Consider the following 21282-nt stretch of genomic DNA (forward strand, 5'->3'; position numbering starts at 1 on the left):
CATGGCAGTAATATTGGAATGTATCAGTAACATAGATTTCAACAAGGAGATGGGCCCAATCCTTTTGTTTTGAAAATGTAGTATGATCTTTGATTAGTTAAGACTAGATACTGTTTTAATTTATTTATTTTAAAGGTGGGGGAAATAGAATATGAAGGATCAGGGAATTTCCTAAAACTAAAACCTGGAAGTATGCTAAAAAATATTACATTGAGGTCTATGTTTGAAACTCTCTTTTTTTCTTGCAGCTGCTACTGTTGCTGCCTCTACACAGTGACCTTCTCCTCTTCTTTTTCTTAATTATTATTTTATCAAAGAAAAATACAAGTATACCCCTTTTGTTGTTAGCAATGTCACTTGTATAGATAAAATCAAAGCAAAAACAACAGCCTTCCCATTTTAGTATGCCCTGATGCCATTTGGGGCTATCGTCTTGCTGTGAATCGTGTTTTTGTACAGGCCTGCACTGATAACTGAGAAGCATTTACAAGTTCTCCCTGCTCCATCCCACTCCCACCACTAGCAAAAGAGAAAGAAAAGTTAGCAACTCTGTACTAGTGATTTTATTTGCATGAAGAACATGATGATGAGCCATTGATGTCAGTTCAGGTTTCTACTAATTTCCTTTCTTTTTTGTGTGAAGCCTATGAGACATAGGAAGAAGGCAGCAGACAAGAACCTTCCCTGCCGTCCTTTGGTATGTGCAGTACTAGGTGAGTATCATCAAAATTGGTATTTTTCTGAGCTGGTGACAGGTTTTCATGATTAAGATACGGGCTGGATCCTGGTTGATGTGCTTCTTCCTCAGAGAAGAAGTTAGTAGTTATGTTTCTTCCCTGGCCCAAGAAACCGTGTTTATCGTTGAGTTTGATAAAGCAACCCCAGTGAATAGAGTGCTTAATTAAAGGGTGCTCTTGTTGAAAGGAAAAGATCTTTCCGGAGAGACAGGGCTAAGTCTAAGCTTGATATGTGATTTATATTTGTAAAATATTTTACTCCTGATCAAGATTTCAAATTCTTTCCTCCCTTTCTTGGTCCAAATTGATGCGTCAACTGGTCACGAGGCTTAAAGTTCAGGGTTCAGACATACAAAACTTCCTTTGAGTAAATTAAGCTGAGATGAGGCTGGCAGAACTGACAGGTAGGGGGTTGTATCTTAGGTAGTGTTTTGTTTTTTTTTTTTAATTAAGATTATGATAGATTACAACCTTGTGAGATTTCAGTTGTACATTATTGTTAGTCATGTTGTGGGTACACCACTTCACCCTTTGTGCCCTCCCCCAACCCCCCCCTTTTCCCTGGTAACCACCGATCAGTTCTCCTTGTCTATATGTTAACTTCCACCTATGAGTGGAGTCATATAGAGTTCATCTTTCTCTGTCTGGCTTATTTTGCTTAACATAATACCCTCAAGGTCCATCCATGTTGATGCGAATGGGACGATTTTGTCCTTTTTTATGGCTGAGTAGAATTCCATTGTGTATATATACCATATCTTTTTTATCCAATCATCAGTTGCTGGGCACTTAGGTTGGTTCCACGTCTTGGCTGTTGTAAATAATGCTGTGGTGAACATAGGGGTGTATGGGACTCTTGGAATTGCTGATTTCAGGTTCTTAGGATAGATACCCAGTAGTAGGATGGCTGGGTCATAAGGTATTTCTATTTTTAACTTTTTGAGAAATCTCCATACTGTTTTCCATAGTGCCTGCACCAGTTTGCATTCCCACCAACAGTGTATGAGTGTTCCTTTTTCTCCACAACCTCTCCAACATTTGTCACTTTTGTTTTTGGATATTTTTGCCAATCTAACGGGTGTAAGGTGATATCTTAGTGTAGTTTTGATTTGCATTTCCCTGATGATTAGTGATGATGAACATCTTTTCGTGTGTCTATTTGCCATCCTTATATCTTCTTTGGAGAAATGTCTGTTCATGTCCTCTGCCCATTTTTTGATCGGGTTGTTTGTTTTTTTTGTTGTTGAGTTGTGTGAGTTCTTTATATATTATGGAGATTAACCCTTTGTCGGATAAGTAGCTTGTACATATTTTTTCCCAATTAGTGGGCTGTTTTTTTGTTTCAATCCTGTTTTCGTTTGCCTTGAAGAAGCTCTTTAGTCTGATGAAGTCCCATTTGTTTATTCTTTCTATTGTTTTCCTCATCTGAGGAGTTATGGTGTCTGAAAAGATTCTTTTGAAACTCATGTCAAAGAGTGTACTGCCTATATTCTCTTCTAGATGACTTATTGTTTCAGGCCTAATCTTTAGGTCTTTGATCCCTTTTGAGTTTATTTTTGTGAATGGTGAAAAAGAGTGGTCAATTTTCATTCTTTTACGTGTGGCTGTCCAGTTTTCCCAGCAGTATTTGTTGAAAAGACTTTCTTTTCTCCATTGTATGCCCTCAGCTCCTTTGTCGAAGATTAGCTGTCCATAGATGTGTGGTTTTATTTCTGGGCTTTCAATTCTGTTCCATTGATCTGTGCACCTGTTTTTGTACCAGTACCATGCTGTTTTGATCACTGTATATCTTAGGTAGTTTTGTCTGCCCAGAATTCTGCATTTTCCTCAGGGAAATGATCTTGACTCATAATCTAATTTCACTTGGATATTCAACCCTAGTTCCTAGATCTACTTGATTTTAGAAACAGTAATTAAGACTATATAATAAGCCTTTATTGACCCAAAGCCCCACAGACTATTTCAGTCAATATTTGTCAAACCGAGTGTGATAGTGAGATGAGATAGACTTTATAGCTTTAGAGCTGACTCTCCGGTCTCACAGATGTGATCCATAATTTCTTCTCTCTTGCTTCATCACTTGGTTCTTAGAAAATGATTTCTCTTTGGCATTTTGCATTAGTGCCATGGTATGAAATTTCTGTACAGAGAAATCTCCCTTGTATTTGAATTTATTGGCAGGTCAAGGTATCCTTCTGGAAGTAGGAGAGCGAACTAATTTTCTTGTTACTTTACAAGTGGCAGGTGGTGAAAAGTGTTGCAAAAAGTGCTGGGTATAAAATAAATTTAAGTGCACGTGAATAAAGATGTGGTTAGTGGATGCCATTCAGCATGAGTGCAAGGTGTACTCAGAAGGTTTTTTTTCCAACTCAAAGACAGGGAATGAATTTCATTCTGATCTAATTTTTCTTCTTTCCCCATTCAGACCTGATGGTAGAGTTTATTGTAACACACATGATGAAGGAGTTTCCTATGGATCTCTATGTGTAAGTACCATGGTTCATTTAATGTGTGCAAATCTATCTTATAGAATTGAGTGATAGGAAATTTATAGTCACAAAATTTCTGTGTATGTACTTCACTTCAGGAAAAACACATTTGTGTGTGAAGAAGTGTCAGGGAACATTTTATGACCTGGATTTATACGTCTTTCTAGAAGGATGAGAAAGTGCAAACCACAATTTGGATTCTGCACATAACTTCATTATCACTTTTAGGCACATTGTATGAAGAGCGGGGCCAATGCATTGAAGTATGCATCATGTGTCCTGTTGTCATCCAAAGATATGGTCAGTACACTTAGTCATTCCTGGGCTTTGGATCAAAGTAGCCAGCAGTAGTTAAAAGGTAGGGAAAGGCCAGAGAAGTAGAGCTTCTGGTCCATTCTTAAACTGCATTGTCCTAGCAGCCTAGTCAGAACTCTGCCAGCTAGGCAGATTATGTATATAGTGGCCTGGGTGGGAAATTCCTGCCTCCTGAGGAGATCTGATTGTCTGTCACAATTCTTTACAACCAGTACAACTAGAGGTAACTGAAAATCATCTTTTTTTTTTTGGAGAAAGATTAACCCTGAGCTAACATCTGTTGCCAATCTTCTTTTTTTGCTTGAGGAATATTAGCCCTGAGCTAACAACTCTGCCAGTCTTCCTCCACTTTGTATGTGGGTTGCTGCCACAACATGGCTGATGAGTGGTGTAGGTCTGTAACTGGAATCTGAACCTGTGAACCTGGGCTGCTGAAGTGAGGCGTGCTGAACTTAACCACTGGACCATGGGGCTGGGCCCCAAAAATCATCATATTTTAATAAAGTTTAAGCCTTTAGGCTTTCTCTCTCCTTTGCTGTTTCTGCAGTCTTCTTATTTTTAATGCCCAGGAATAGCTGTGCCACATTAGTGTGATCTCAAATATGTATATTATCTTTATTCCTTAAAAAGCATTTGAATTGAGTGTGACAACAGAATAGATACCTCCATTTTTTTGAGCAAGAGAGCAGTTTGGTGCACAGCAAGCTAAGTGTACCTTATTCCAATGCCAGGCCTGGGATCTAAGGAGATGTAAAGGATTGTACTCTGAATAGAGTAGACCTGCAGCTTTTTAGACTTCTTGTAGGCTATATAGTCTTCGTTTCCTAGGTCTGAAATAATGATACAAATTTTACTTTTAGGTAAGTATGTTGTAGTTTGCATTTTTCCATAACTTTTGAGTATTTAGAAATAAGCCTGATATTTTATTTCAATTCAAAGACCATGAAAGTTCCTTTTTTATATCACTTGCCAGATGAATTTTCTACTTGTTTTAGATAGGATAGCTGAACCTCACTACTTAAGGGATCAGATTTGTTTTGCTACAGACTTTATTTCTATCTTGAATATCTTAACGTTCTAGTTTTAGAATATGCTATTTGCTTTATAGTATATTAGTATAGTCTCAGTTTCCTCATTTTCCAAGTAAGGAATCTGAGGCTCTGGAGATTAAGTGCTTTGCCGAGGGTTATTCTGTTAGTAGGTACCATCACCTGGACTTGAACCCAGATTTTCCTTCTGTAAATCTGAGGCTGTTACCATCCCTTCTCTGGTGTATTGGTTATCTATTACTATGTAATCAACTACCCCAAAACCTAGTGGTTTAAAACAAACATTTATTATCTCACGGTTTCTCTGGTTCAGGAATCCAGGAGCAGTTAGCTGGGTACTTTTGGCATAGGGTTTCTCATGAGGCTGCAGTCAAAGTGTTAGCAAGGCATCTGAGGCTCTACTGGGGCTAGAGAATTTGCTTGCAAGCTCACTTACATGGTTGTTGGCAAACCTCAGTTCCTTGCCACGTGAGCCTTTCCATAAGGTTGCTCAACATGCAGCTGGCTTCCCTCAAAGTAAGTAATCCAAGAGAGAAAGAAAAGGAGAGTGAGAGCCCAGGATGGAAGCCATAGAGTCTTTTATAACCTAATCTCAAATGACATGCCATTTCCGTTGGTCACACAGACCAACCCTGATGCAGAATGAAAAGGGACTATACAAGGTTATGAATGCCACAAGGTAGGGACCACTGGGGGCCATCTTGCAGGCTGGTTACTACAGTTGCACAAATTGCATCATCAAGATTCAAACTCAAATCTCTCTGACCCCAGAGGCTGTACTCTTAACTTCTGCTGTAATAAGTGACAAAGGAAAGGTTTGTACAGGGCAACTAATGCTGACTGGGGCATCAGAGAACATATCAGAGAAGGTTGCATTAGACCTGAGTCTTGAAGAAGTGGGAGTTTTCTATGTGGGGGAGTCGGGGTGCACCTCTTATGTGCACCGAGCAGGGGACCAGCATGTTCAAAGGCTTGGAGGCTTGAATGTTTGGCATGGTTGGAGAATAGAAAGTAATTCAAGATGATTAGAGTGTTGAGTGCATGGAGGAGGGATAGGAGAGTAGAAAAACGGTTGCCTGAGATTAAGTGGTTGATGGGGCACAGTTGAAGGTGGGGATGACATGACAAGATTATGTGTTCAGTAGATAGAGTTACCGGTATGTATCTCTCCACCCAAATCCTCACATTCCAGCCAGTGACTAAATATTTTAACTCCCTCCTCCCCCTAGTTCCTAACTTTTTTTGTGTTGCCTTGCTTTCTCAGTTACTTTTTCTACCTTCTCCCTAGTTGAATATCCTGAGGTTAGCGAAGATGGAGAAGATAATGAGGCGTTGAGGTAACAGAGGCTGGGCAGAAGGTTCCACCCTCAGCCTGAATTCACTTTCTTCATTACTACCCTTGGGCATATTTCCAGATCTTCGTTCCCCACCCTCCAGCCCTCTTTCCAGTTTTTGGCATTTGGAGCATCAAGTCCTTTTTAGGTGAACTTATCTGTTCCCAACTGGGCATCAGGCCAGGTTGCTACTCTCACTTCTCATTATGTACTGCTTTTCAGCAGCATACAGCAGAATGAGAAATTGAAAGCAAAATGAATTTCTACCATTTCAGATAAATTTATAATCCTCCTGGTAAAATATGAAGAAATATGGACTGTGAAAAGACTTAATACTCAAAGCCAGAATCTGGGTCAGAAACGAAACAATTTCACATCTGTGTATGAATGCTGTAGGTACAATAATAATGAGGAAAAGTGCTTATACAAAAAAAAAAAAAAAAAGAAAAGCCTTGCCTAGAGCAGTAAGAGATGAGAAAACCCAGCCAATTTCCACTTCTGGCTGTACTTCTTGATTCTTGCTGCCACCCCTACTGCTGCCACAGGATTTGGGAGTGAGGGGAAATAGTCTCTGAGGAGAGTAAACTCTCCTTTAAGTTATTCTTATATGGAAAACTTGGACTCTTTGTAAATCACAGATTCCCAAACCTGTAGGTAGGCACCAGAAGAAAGTAGAGACTTCATTGGACTCCACAAGAAGATTTCAGATTAAAGTGGAATTGTCTTGTGTTGAAATAGAAAATGATTACATGTATAAAGGAAACTCCCCAAGAGTAAATTTGGAGTCATTCAGCCAGTATATATAGTTAAAACCGTAGCAGTTGTTTAAATTTTCTTTCTGCCTGGTAACAGTATAAGTTATTGAGACCACAAGGTTAATAATGTTACCTGTTAGGTGGCTGCAGAGGCAGGAACAGAGCCTAGGAACAGTGCAAGAGTGGATATTGATAGCTTTTGAATGCTAGGGTGTGGTGGCAGCAGGGGTCAGGGACATAGATAGTATGTCACTGCTGTTCTGCAGTGGCTCAGTGTTGGGATGGCATTGTCAGCAGAGCCAAGGTACAGGCTGTTCGGATCCAGGCCATGTGAAAAGTGCTGGCATCCAGGAATGTGCTGTGCCTGAATGGTCATGCATGGGCAGCCTCCAGCCACCCTTGCTGACTGCAACAAAGCTTTCAGCACCAGGGACCTAATCACTATCACTTTAATGAGGACATTAATAGAAGAGTTTGTATATTCCTAAGTTAAATCATGGCTCAAACAAGGGCATCCTGTAGCTAGTGACAATTGCATTGAACAGGAGATCACACCACAATTTCTAAAAATCAACAAATGATTTGGAAACCATTAGGATGATTTACACTACAGTTTATATCACTTAGTAAGTAGTATTGATACAGATTATTTTATTTAGAGAGTGAAAGGGAATTACTTAAAATTTTTGATGTATGTATTGATTTGTATGTTAATTTATATTTATTTGTGGTTTGTAAAATATTTTTAATATCACTCCTGAGGATACTGAAGTCTTTTTTTAAATTTTTTTTTAAGATTTTATTTTTCCTTTTTCTCCCCAAAGGGCCCCCGGTACATATTTGTGTATTTTCAGTTGTGGGTCCTTCCAGTTGTGGCATGTGGGATGCCGCCCCAGTATGGCCCGATGAGCAGTGCCATGTTTGCACCCAGGATCCGAACCGGTGAAGCCCTGGGCCGCCGAAGCAGAGCATGTGAACCCAACCACTTGGCCACGGTGCTGGCCCCTTGTTTTTGTTTTCATTTGAGGAAGATTAACTCTGAGCTAACATTTGCTGCCAATCCTCCTCTTTTTTGCTGAGGAAGACTGGGTCTGGAGCTAATATCTGTGCTCATCTTCCTCTACTTTATATGTGGGACACCTGCCACAGCATGGATTGATAAGTGGTGCATAGGTCTGTGTCTGGGATCTGAACTGGTGAACCCCGGGCTGCCAAAGCGGATCGTGCAAACTTAACCACTATGCCACCAGCTGGCCCCCAAGGTTTTTGTTTTTGGGTGGAGTTTTTTCCCCTTTGACAAAAGTAGAAGGGACATTAACTTGATTTAAGAAAGGCAGTGTAAAACCTTGAGTATTTAGCTTCTTGGTTCACAGATTAACGTACTGATTTTCTCTGTATTATTCTCTCATGATCTGCCCATTGTGTTTCTAGACCCCCACTGTCAGGCACTTATAAACAAGATTGCAGTGGGATGAGCAGTTTGATGAGTTTTGACAAATGTATACATCTTTGTAATAACTATCCCAGTCAAGATATGAAACATTTCTTATCTGCCAAAAAGTTCCTTCATACCCTTTTCTAGAGGATGCTAAAACTTTAAAAATGAATTGTTTTAAATGGTGGAATTTTTAGCCGTGAAAGTAAAATATAATTGTAGAAAATTTGGAGAAAAGAGAAAAAGAGAACAGAACTCACCTATAACCCTACCATCCAAAAAAGGCAACCACTGTTAACATCAAAATTATCTTTTTGCTATGCATTGGAATATAGTTGTGACTATTATCATAGATTCAATTGTATATAATTTTGCATGCTGTTTTTTTCATTTACTGTTATAAATGTCTTTTTGTGTTGTGAAAAATTCTTCATGAATGTACTTTTTTAAGAGCATAGTGGGGTTCTGTTATGTGTACGTGTATTAGTTGGCTTGGGTTGCTGTAACAAAAGAAAACACAGATTGGGTAGTTAAACAATGGAAATTTATTTTCTCACTATTCTGGAGGCTGGAAGTCCAGGTCAAGGTGCCAGCGCCTGTGGTTTCTCCAGAGTCCTCTCTCCTTGACTTACAGATGGCTCCCTTCTCTCTGTGTCCTCACACAGCCTTTCTTTGTGTGAGGTCACTCCTGTCTCTTCCTCTTCTTATAAGGAAGCCAGTCCTATTAGATTAGGGCCCCGCCCTTTTGACTTGATGTGACTTTAATCACTTCCTTAAAGGCATTGTCTGCAAATACAGTCACATTGGGAGTTAGGGCTTCCACGTAGGAATTTTGGAGGGACATAATTTAGCACATAAGTATAATGATTTCCTTGCTGTTCTCTCAGCATTGGACATTCTTTCCACAGTTGTTTCCAATTTTCTTTTATTCTAAATAAGATTATGATGAATATCTTTTCGTATAAAGCATTTTTTTTTTTGCATTCTGGATTAAAACTAAGTTCTCTGGGGTGGCATTAGTGAGTCAAAGGATATAAACATTAAGATGATAAACAGAGATTACCAAATTGCCTCCTAAAAGGACTCTGTACCAATTTTACTTTCTCTGATAATGTATGAGTGGCTATTTTGCTGTACCTTTGTCAGCATTAAAATCTATATTAATTTGATATGCAAAAAACAGAATCTTGTTTTAATATGCCTTTTTAAAGTGAAGTTGAACATTATATAAAAATGTTAACTTTTTATATTTCCTCTCTTGGGGATGAGGGTGTTTGTTGACCATTTCCTTTGCTCTTCTTTGTTATTAGGAGTGTTGTTATTGTTTCTTATCAAATTATATAAACATATATATTAAGCATAATACCCCTTTTATATGATTTGCTGCAAATGGAATTTCCCATATTGTTTGGCTTTTAATCATTATTATTATTTTTTTTAATCATGGGGCCAGCCCTATGGCCGAGTGGTTAAGTTTGTGCACTCTGGTTCAGTGGCCTGGGGTTTGCTGGTTCAGATCCTGGGTGCAGACCTACATGCTACTCATCAAGCCATGCTGTGGCTGCATCTCACATAGAAGAACTAGAATGACTTGCAACTAGGATATACAACTATGTATTGGGGCTTCAGGGAGGAAAAAAAAAAAAAGAAAAAGAGGAAGATTGGCAGCAGATGGTAGCTCAGGGCCAATCTTCCTCACCAGAAAAAAAAAAAAGATCAAACAAGAGATTTTCATTTTTATGAAGTAAATTTCATCCATAGTTTCCTTTGTATTTTCATCCATGGCTTTTTAAGCTTTCAACACCACCCCCCATCAGAGATGAAAAAACAGTTGTTGTTAGGTTTATAATGTTTAAAAATGTCATTCATCTCAACCTCTTAACTGTTTATTTGGAAATACTCTCAAAAACATATATATTGTTGGGATGTGAATAATGTTGAATATTCTAATGATCTGGAACAGCACTGTCCAGTAGAAATTTATGTTACAATAGAAAAGTTTTATGTATCTGCTGTTCAGTATGGTGGCCACTAGCCACATGTGGCTATAGAGCATTTTATATGTGGTTAGTAAACCTGAAGGACTGAATTTTTAATTTAACTTTTAATGTAAATAAAATTTTAGATTTAAATTGTATTTAAAATTTAAAGTAAAAACAAATAGATCTAAAGACTTAAAGTCTTTAATTTTATGTTTTCATATCTTATGTTTGCAACTCTGAATGGAGTAGTCTAATTTGGGTCCACTGGTGCATCCGTCCTCTGAGGAAAGATACTCAAGGACATGGTATCAGTAGTGCCTGATTGACTGTTGACCTGTATGTGGTTATGTCTCCTTTTCCTAGTGATAAGGGCAATCAGCACAAGCAGCATGTGTGTGTGTGGTGGGGGTGAATTCATCCAACAGAAAGCAGCAGGTAGAAGTGTTGGTCCCACTCATGTAAATAGTAATCTTTTCTATACATGTTAAAGATTTTGTTCTTATTATCTGTAAACTAAATCAGGGTATAGGGCATTGCTCCAGTCTCTGATGCATATCCAGTGAAATAAACGATTATCAGGAACTAAGACCAGGTGTCTGCCCCTCTTGAAGACAAGATATCTGTCCCACACAGAGACCAGATACCTGCTCCACTTGGAGAACAGCCCCCTATATAACTGGCCTGTGGTCTTTGTTCCGTAAGGTGGTTATTTCGTACGTTAGTCAGCTATCTTCCCCCTTGCTAGCAAGCTGTAATAAAACTCTTTCTCTCCTACCACCTTGCCTCTTGACTATTGGCAGTGTCTTGAGGCAAGCAGATGACCCCCCTTGGGCAGTAACAGAAGTTCTTTTCTTTTGCATCTGTACAGGGTCATATCCCCTGTCTTTAGTGGCCTCAGCAAAGCTGCCTCACTAAAGAAAGGCCGTCAGTGGTGAGTTACACCATATTCTTAGGCTTAACCCAAGTTTTTTCTTTCTCTGTTACAGGCGCTGCATTCAGGTAGTTCATAAACTACTTTGCTACCAGAAGAAGTGTAGAGTACGCCTGCATTATACCTGGCGGGAACTCTGGTCAGGTAACTTTCTCTTTTGAATTCATTCTCTTTTTCTGTATTTTATGAGCCTCTAGGCCTGGGCACAAGAGGAAATTGTTTTTCAACCTTTTTAGTTTGTTTAGGATGCTTCTATTTCCATTTATACTTTCTGTCATTTCAGCCTTCTTCTAATACAGAACTGGGCATGGCACTCATCTATTCCGTGCTTTCTCTCTTGTTCCTTCTCCTCCTTGTATTTTTTTGTCAGGTGGTAGAGACAATTAAATATTTCTTGAGTTCTAGTGATTCTTCCTTTGAGTAAGAGTGAGGTAGGGGAGGAGTCGGCACAAACTTGGATTCTCCCTCGCTTCCATTTGGTAACAGCATATGGACTATAGGGAGGCTTCTGTCTGTTTCCTCAAGATGAGTAACCTCAGGAGGAATGTTACAGGGAGAGGGGGTGGGGAGGGGGTGGAGAGATGGGGGGAACCCTGTTCTTTGTCTTACATCTGGCATTATTACTGTTTACAGACAGTATCACTTGTACCACTCCCCCTGTGCCAGAGACAAAAACAGCAAATTACAGTGTTTACTTTTGTCTTTATCCATTTGGTAGCCCAGCAAAGTCACTGCCATCTCTGCAGGGGGGAAGTGGCTCTTCTCTAAGGGTACAATTAATGATGGCTTGCCACCCCTTTCTTTTGTGCAATTAAATTGGAGGTTTTAAGAAAGCAGAGGAGACATGTTCCCTGAGGCATTCACTTGCTGATAGATCCTGTGGCTTTTGTGACCTGATGGTACAATAGTCTTCTCCAGATGATTATAGTGATAAATGGTAGCCCCACTCATGGGAGAGCTTCTCTGTATTCTCAGCAGAGGAGGGTGTGTTAGTGTCAGAGGCTTTATAAGAAACCCCGCCCCTTCCATGCAATTTATCTCACTTGTTGTGACACATGGTTTCCTCCCAACCCAGTTTGGCTTTCTAAATTTAGTCCTCCGTAATGGGAAGTAGAGATCTTTAATTAATGGATTAGCAGGTTCTTTGCCGTTCCTGCCTATGGTGGTGAAGAGGGAATAGGAGAATAACACTAAGTGGCAATCATGGCATTTTGGTATTTTAGTACAAAAGAGTGTGATTGTGTGAGAGTTTGAGATTGAGGGAATGTCAGAAGATCTAAAGAGAGATGAAGAGAGATTGAAATAACTAAAATTAGTAGAATTTCTTAGGCGGGAACAAATAATTGTTTTTTAACATAAAGGTCTACTATGATTGCATATCGATAGTTATATGATTGTTAGGCTCTCAAAATTTAAGACTAAAGAGAAAACACAAAAATGATGCAAATCTGTGGATGTTGGTACATTTGTAGGACTTAAAATGAGTATAAGTGGTTTACGTCTATAACTGATAGTTACACATTGTAGTACTAAAGAGTTGGTGGTAGTAGTTGTTTTTGCCTACTTTTGATTCTCTTCTGGTTTTATTTTCGCTTTTATTCCATTTGCTTTCCTTTGTATCCTAGCCATCCCGCCTCTGGCCCCTGGGATGTCTCTAGCTTTTCTCTGATTCTCATTATCTGTCGTCCTCTTCCTCATTGTCCTGTTCCATTGCCTTTTCCACATTGCCTTCTACTGTTCACCCTGGCCTGTCTCACTGGGGCCTGGGGCTTCCTATTACTCTCCTACCTCCACTTTGTGTGTCCTTTGTGCTTTTCTTGTCATATGTTTTACTTGAGATATGTTATAAACCCCAAAATACATTGCCATCATTTTTGTTTAAAGAGGCAGTATTTTTTTAAAGAGATTAAAAAATGCTTTTTATATTTATCTTTTCTGGATCTTAGCATTTCCCCATTCTGGCTAGGAAATTGTGAGGCAGATCGTTCTTTATCCTGTGTTGGTGAGTTGACTTTATTATGTCTTTGAGTACTTTCTGTCATGTTCAGCTCTGTTTGTAATTATGTGCTATCTCAGGACTGATTGCTTGGCATTCTAGGCTCTCGGTAGGTTGAGAGGAGGTTTATACGAGTGTCATTAGTGAGGCCTGGATGAGTGTTTGTTCCTAAGGCATAGGTATTTGTACTAGAGTTCTCTGCCAAGTGAGGTAAGCTCTTTTTGCTATACATACTGGGTGAACCACCCTGGAACCCTGGCTCCACGTGTTCATACATGGAATGCACAGTGAGAAGCAGAGCAGTGGGTGTTAAGGAAAGCTGCAAAATGCTACACTACATCTGATGCATCAGAGCCCATAATAATATGTAATATTGCAACCAGTGAATATAAATGTGGCTGTGGTGGGTCCACCTACTCCTTGGCTGGTACTACCCCTCATATGTTGGTATGCCCATGTTTTCACTCTTTCTTTGCTTTTTAGGCTTAACCAATTTGAGGGAGATGTGTGAAACTCATCATGGCAAATATGCTTAGGCGTATAGATGCTTGCTCATAGACGTGCTGCAAAATTTCATTGAATTTTATTTATAAATAAGACTGGTGAGGCATATGTTGATAGATTGGACACACAGAAGTGCTTGGGTGTCTAGGAATCAGTTGGCTAGGGTGCAGATGCCTTTTGTCATTTGGAATGTAGGTGTGTAGTCTCACTGCACTTTGCATGGTCATTTTTATTCTTATGATGTTTGACTACAGTAGCTCTTGTTATTGGGGAGGTAGCCAGAGGTTGCCCTCCACATTCCTATATTGAATTCTCAGGTTTGGTCTTATGGATGAGGAGCAGCCAACTGTATTAGTTTGGGGTTTAATCCTGCCTGTTGGTTTTACAGATGCAAGCCCTGACCTACTCCATGCTGCCACTGTCTATTTATACGATGCCTGTCACCATGGTATCTGAGTATGTGGGGGAAATATATTTAGGTTAACTTCAGCTAGAATATGGAAAGGAAGAAGTCCTCCCTCTCTCATTGCCTTCTTTTTAGCAATCACTGTTTTTCACCAAGTTATGGAAAGTTCAAAAGCTCTTCTCTGACCTCTAGGCTACCCAGATCTCCTATTTGAGTAAATGGTTAGGTTGTGAAACTTTCCTCTAATAGAGATAGGAAACTGGGTTTCAGGATAAGATCCTTGTGAAAAAGTTCTTTACCTTTGAGAATACAATGAAAGATATAATCTTTGCGTCCAGAAAAATTTCTGTTTTCACATACATTTTGTCTCTAATTTTGTCTCTAATTTCAGAGAGTTTATGGACCCTCTCAAGCCCATTCATGATCTCATGTTAAGAATCTGGTCTTAATTTTAGGTTTCATGGCCTCCCAATTAATTCTGTTTTCACAGAAGATCTTAGTATTTGGTTAAATATTTTTTCTTTATTTACTAATCGTACTGCATTCCTCCTGGTAATTTTAGCTTAGCATTCTCCTCTCTGAACTTCTTGAGGCTAAAGACCACATTGGTCACCATGTTTTATTTCCTGTGTCTTCCTACAGCACTTTTGGCTTCTATTTTAGCATATCACATTGTTTTCCTATGTTTGCATATGTCTGTATGATGATTTGTATAAATATCTATGTTTCCTCTTAAATTAAGTTCCTGGAGGGCAGGGCCTGTGTTTTAATCATTGTTTTATCGCCAGCAGCACACTACTTGGCTTATAATAGAGGCTCAGAAAACATTTGAATGAATAAATAAATGGATGAATCGATATGTAGAATTTCCATTAATGATGAATCAACATTCTTTTAAAGGGGGCTGGCTCTGTGGCTGAGTGGTTAAGTTCGCGCGCTCCGCTGCGGCGGCCCAGGGTTTGGATCCTGGGCACGTACATGGCACCGCTCGTTGGGCCACGTTGAGGCGGCGTCCCACATCCCACAACTAAGAAGGACCTGCAACTAAGATATACAACTATGTACGGGGTTTGGGAAGATAAAGCAGAAAAAAAAAAAAAGATTGGCAACAGTTGTTAGCTCAGGTGCCAATCTTAAAAACAAAACAAAACATTCTTTTAAAGCAGCACAGTGTTGTGTTTGGGCCTCAAAACAGTAACAACAATAATAATAGAACCCAGAAGGATGTTTGTTGTCATGTTTCTGTTGAGCTGACTTCATCACCTTTTATTTGGGTTGTTGATGTGAAAGGGAGTGGTGGGTAATTTCTCTTTCCTTTGTCTCTCTCTTCCTTACCTACAGATACATGGATTGCTTTTAACCAAGTAAAAATGGAAACTTTGATGGTTTCTAAGCCATTAACCAAAGAATGAGCAGAATGTTGAGAGAGAAGCATGTAATTGTTGGAGAGGGAAATACTTGAACAGAGCTTCATGGAGTCAGCTTATTTTACTTCCATTGCAGGCAGAAGGGGCATTGGGGAGGTAGCCTGCATTTAAATAGTGTAGCTTTCCACAGTCTGAAAACATGGGTTGATTTAAAGGCAGATTTATACTGGCATTTTATATTCGACATTTATGTATGTATCACGGTGATTCTTACCCTTTCACTCTGCCACATCCCTGGATGATAAGTCATTATTTTTATCACCATTTGTTGGGGAAGGGAGTGGAGGTATAGAAGGGTAAGTGACTTGCTAAGGATCATGGAACCAGACACTAAACAGAGTCATGATTAGAACTTAACAGTTCCTGACTCCTGTGCTCGGATGCAGATCACTAGGCAACATTTGCTCCCTCCAGGAAGAAAGGCTCCCAAAGCCCCCGAAACAGTCTGTTCAGCTTCACTGTGCTAAATAGCATCCAAAACATTCACAGCTTTGTGAAAAAGAGAAACTGTACATGGCCTGACCTTTCAGATACCTACTGGGAAAAATGGAAAGCCCAGAGAGTGTCACAGTTTTCTGGATCCAGCTGGCTGGCTCATCACTGGCAGAAGCCTGTGACCTCATGGTTAGGTACACCTTGAGACTAGGAATTGAGAGCCTTTCGTTGGAAGCTTGTCATACTGTAGGTGTTATACAGGACTGAAAATTTTCAGGAGAAAGACTGACTTGAGCCATAGATTTATCTGGCAGTTCTTGTATAGGTATAGCTTTGACAGTTTGGCAGCCCCTCCTGATTTTGGGAAACTATCCTTTGAACTTTTAATTGTCTGCTTCTTTTAGTTTAGTTTCTTTTTTAAACTTTTTATTTTGATGTAATTATAGACTCACAGGAAGTTGCAAAAATAGTACAGAGAATTTTTATACCCTTCAACCAGCTTCCTCCAATGGTAACATCTTATATAACTCTACAATATTGCTTCTTTTAGTTTTGAAGAGGTTATCTAGGTGGGAAAGAGCATAGCAGTAAACAGCTAGAGTAGATGGGAAGAGGCATTTTGGCAGCTGTTATTGCTATTTTGTTTTTAAAATTGCTTTTTAAATTGTCCTTTTCTTTCTCCTAAATTTTCTCTGATTTAGGGGAATATGTTACTAAATGTAGTCTAGGCTCGATGTGCCTAATTAAGGCTGCTCTGGCTTGCACGTGCAAAGAAATGGAGGCTTCTTTCTTCTATGGAAAACCAATTCCTCTCAAAGTTAGGATGTTCTAACATAGGGGCGTTAGAAAGTATTTCTCTATTTCCGTAATTTTATGAGAGATTCTGTATATCAATGTAGAAAGCTCCAGGACTGAAAAAGAATGCCAGGAAACTCTTTTTTCCTTCAAATTCACCACATTTGGCTGAATCCAAAATTTACCCTATTTTGAATCTTTTTCTCATTCCCCTCAGAAACTTGGCAGAAGCAAAAGATAAGAATATCTAACAGGTTTAGCCTGTTAGAGGGAGAAAAAGCTTCCCTCCCGAAAGCCCCTAAAAGAGTGAGAAATCACTGTTCTTTTCTTTGCACATGGAGTCATTTCCTATCTAGAGAAACATCAACTCTCGTAGGCCTATTAGCATCTTGTCAACTGAAAGAGGCAGAGGAAGGAGTAGCTGTGCTTTTGTTGCTCAGCCTATGCTAGTTCCAAAGGAACACATCATTTGGTTTCATAAGTTATCATCGTTTCCTGCATCTCAAGCAAGCGGGACAAGTCTGTTATTGGTTTTCTATCATTTTCACAGAAAGTAAAGTTCTTGGTCTACATTAGATGGCTCCACTGAGACATGGTCTCGTTGACTGTTAGATTCTTAAAGGGTAATTTTGGCTATTCTCAGTTGGGTAATGTTGGAAAAAATAAGCAGGTGGTATAGGACCCTAGAAGAAGACAGTGGCTTCTAAGTATGCTTAGTTAGAGGCAACTGCACAGGAATGCGGTGTATGGGATCCTGCATTTCCCAGACTTTAAGTTCCATTTGGGAACTTTCACATAAAAGCTCATTTTCGTGACAAAGAAGAGGGTGGACAGTAGCTATGAGGATCACAGTATCCTCAAGTAAATGGAGAATTGGAGATAGTTGAGAATCTTTTTTTCCCTTTTAGCAGATAGACTAGACTTCAGTAGCAAGGAAAACAATAAGACAGAACCTAACTTCCGTTTAAAGAAAGGATTTGTTCTTTCCAGTTCATCAAGAGGGGTGTGGAGCCTTTAGGCAGTGTAGGTTGTTGACATACTGAATTTTGTTTTTATTGTGCTAAAATAGACAAAACAAAATTTACCATCTTAACCATTTTTAAAAAATTTTATTGAAGTCATAATAGTTTATACCATTGTGAAATTTCAATTGTACATTATTATTTGTCAGTCACCATATAAATGTGCCCCTTCACCCCTCATGCCCACCCCCTAACCCCCTTCCCTTCTGGTGACCACTAAACTGTTCTCTTTGTCTGTGTGTTAGTTCATCTTCCACATATGAGTAATATCATATGATGTTTGTCTTTCTCTTTCTGGCTTATTTTGCTTAACATAAGACCCTCTAGGTCCGTTCATGTTGTTGTGAATGGAATGATTTTGTCTTTTTTTATGGCTAAGTAGTATTCCATTGTGTATATATACCACCTCTTCTTTATCCAATCATCATTGGGCACTTGGGTTACTTCCACTTCTTGGCTATAGTGAATAATGCTACAGTGAACATAGGGGTGCATAAATCTAGTTGAATTGTTGATTTCAAGTTCTTTGGATAAATATTCCAGTGGTGGGATAGCTGGGTCACATGGTATTTCTATTTTTGATTTTTTGAGAAATCTCCATTGAAGTCTCCACTGTTTTCCATAGTGGCTGCAAGAGTTTGCATTCCCACCAGCAGTGTGAGGGTTCCCTTTTCTCCACATCCTCTCCAACATTTATTATTTTTTGTCTTGGTAGTTATAGCCATTCTAACGGGTGTAAGGTGGTATCTCATTGTAGTTTTGATTTGCATTTCCCTCATGACTAGTGATGTCGAACATCTTTTTATGTGCCTGTTGGCCCTCTGTATATCCTCTTTGGAAAAATGTCTGTTCATATCCTCTGCCCATTCTTTGATTGGGTTGTTTGGTTTTTTGTTGTTGAGCTGTGTGAATACTTTATATAATTTGGAGATTAACCCTTGTCGGATATATGATTTGTAAATGTTTTCTCCCAGTTGGTGGGTCGTCTTTTCGTTTTTTTTTTTTTTTAAAGATTTTATTTTTTCCTTTTTCTCCCCAAAGCCCCCCGGTACATAGTCGTGTATTCTTCGTTGTGGGTTCTTCTAGTTGTGGCATGTGGGACGCTGCCTCAGCGTGGTCTGATGAGCAGTGCCATGTCCGCGCCCAGGATTCGAACCAATGAAAAAGACGCTTGATATGATTTCAATCTTCTTAAATTTATTGAGGCTTGCCTTGTTTCCCAACATATGGTATATCTTTGAGAATGTTCCCTGTGCTCTTGAGAAGAATGTGTATTCTGCTGATATTGGATGGAGTGTTCTGTATATATCTACTAAGTCCATCTAGTCTAGTTTTTTGTTTAATTCCAGTATTTCCTTGTTGACTTTCTGTCTGGATGATCTATCCATTGATGTAAGTGGAGTGTTGAGGTCCCCTACTATTATTGTGTTGCAGTTAATTTCTCTCTTTAGGTCTGTTTGTCTTCTATCCCTTTACTCTGAGGCTGTGTTTGTCTTTAGTACTGAGATGTGTTTCCTGGAGGCGGCATATTGTTGGGTCTTGTTTTTTAATCCATCCAGCCACTCTATATCTTTTGATTGGAGAATTCAATCCATTTACATTTAGAGTGATTATTGATATATCAGGGCTTAGTACTGCCATTTATCGCTTGTTCTTAGCTTTTTATGTATTTCCTTTGTTTCTTGTCCTGTGTATTTCCGAATGCTAGCCCTATTTGGTGTTTCTCTTGATGATAATTTTCTCTTTATCATTTGTGTCTCTGTTCTGCTTTTTTCTTTAGTGGTTACCATGAGGTCTGTATAAAAGAGCTTGTAGATGAGATAGTCCATTTTCTGATAGCCTCTTATTTCCTTAGTCTAAGCAGGTACCATCTCTTTCCTCTTTCCTAAGTTATTGTTGTCACAACTCAATCTGTTTTCTGTTATGAGTTTGTGATTAAAATAAAGTGCTCATAGTTATTTTTGATGCTTTCACTCTCTTTATCTTTAGTGTTATAACTAAGTGTTTGCTAATCTGTTCTGATAGAGACCTATAATTTTCTGATTTTGTCTCTCTGTTTATCTCCTTGCTCAAGGCTTTGTAAACCCTTTTTGTGTTTTTCAGGTATGAGGGCCATCTTGATCATTTGTTTTTTTTTTTTTTTTTGAGGAAGGCTGGCCCTGAGCTAACATCCGTGCCCATCTTCCTCTACTTTATCTGTGGGATGCCTACCACAGCATGGCATGCCACGCGGTGCCATGTCCGCATCTGGGATCTGAACCGGCAAACCCTGGGCTGCAGAGAAGTGGAATGTGTGAACTTAACCGCTGCACCACCAGGCCAGCCCCACCTCTTGATCATTTCTTGTAGGGTTGGGGAGGTCTTGTGGCAGTGAACTCCCTCAGCTTTTGTTTATCTGGGAAATTTTTATTTCACTGTTGTATCTGAAGGATAGTTTTGCTGGGTAGAGTACTCTTGGCTGAAAGTTTTTGTCTTTAGAATTCTGAATATATCATTCTACTCTCTCCTAGCTTGTATGGTTTCTGCTGAGAAATCTACTGAAAGCCTGATAGGGGTTTCTTTGAAGGTTATTTTCTTCCGCCTTGCTGCTCTTAATATTTTTTCTTTGTCGTTGACTTTTGCTGGTTTTACTAATAAATGCCTTGGAGAAAGTCTTTTTAAATTGATGCAATTAGGAGTTCTGTTAGCTTTATTTACATGTACTTTCAGCTCCTTCTCCATGTTTGGGAAGTTCTCAGCTATTCTTTCTTTGAACAAGCCCTCTACTCCTTTCTCCCTCTCTTCTCCCTCTGGGATACCTATAATCCTTATGTTGCATTTCCTAGTTGAGTTGGATAGTTCTTGGAGAATTTTTTCATTTCTTTTTAGTTTTAGTTCTCTCTGCTCCTCCATCTGCAGCATTTCTACATTTCTCTCCTCTAAATTACTGATTCTGTCCTCCATAATATCAGCTCTGTTTGTTAAGGACTCCAGATTTTTCTTTATCTTATTCATTGTGTTTTTCATCTACAACATTTCTGATTTCTTTTTTAAAGTTTCAGTCTCTTTTGTGAAGAATTCTCTCTGTTCACTAATTTTATTCCTGAGATCATTAATCTGTCTTTCTGAGTTTTCTCGTAACTCGTTGAGTTTCTTTATCATAACTATTTTGATTTCTCTGTCATTTAGATTGTAAACTTCTGTGACTTCAGGATTGATTTCTGGGTACTTGTCATTTACCTTCTGGTCTGGGCATGTTAATATACTTCATGCTATTTGATGGGGTGGACCTTTGTTGTCACATAGTGGTGGTATCTGGTAGCAGATTCTACCTGCCACCACTGGGGGCTGGGGCTGGAGCTGGAGCTGTGTTTTCTGAGCCCTCTGTGACCTCTGACAGATGTGCCGGTCTGTTGGAAGCTGTGCCAACAGGGTCCATCTCTGTTTGCCTGCTGGCTACTTATTTGCATATGCATGCATAGGCTCTCTGGTGGGGATCCCCTACTCTGGCCTACCATCTGAGCTGGTATGCCAGACAGGCAGGGCAGCGAGGGGTGCTTTCTTTTGTGTGCATGATCCTGCGTACCCCCACTCTGCACTCATTGCCCACCTGGGCTGCTTGGCTTGGTGTGGACGCCTGCATGATTGCTTAGCCACCTAGGTGCAAAGCATTTCCAGAGGCTGGGAGGCA

At 39.4% G+C, this 21282-nt stretch overlaps 1 protein-coding gene across 19 annotated transcripts in view; it reads left to right on the plus strand.

The window, feature by feature from the left end:
* Nucleotides 1-21282, plus strand: part of ARMH3 (armadillo like helical domain containing 3) — a 169481-nt gene that overhangs the window by 48152 nt on the left and 100047 nt on the right. For all 19 annotated transcript variants that reach the window (XR_011494234.1, XR_011494220.1, XR_011494230.1 and 16 more), the window contains 3 exons: nt 644-713; nt 3163-3223; nt 11083-11171. Coding sequence is in view for 13 of the 19 variants with exons in the window: in XM_014837663.3 (XP_014693149.1) it covers nt 644-713; nt 3163-3223; nt 11083-11171 (220 nt within the window). In the remaining 6 variants the exon portion in view is untranslated. The remainder of the gene's footprint in view (nt 1-643; nt 714-3162; nt 3224-11082; nt 11172-21282) is intronic.

Source organism: Equus asinus, chromosome 2, assembly GCF_041296235.1.
Source record: "Equus asinus isolate D_3611 breed Donkey chromosome 2, EquAss-T2T_v2, whole genome shotgun sequence".
In the NCBI taxonomy this organism is placed as follows: Eukaryota; Metazoa; Chordata; class Mammalia; order Perissodactyla; family Equidae; genus Equus; species Equus asinus.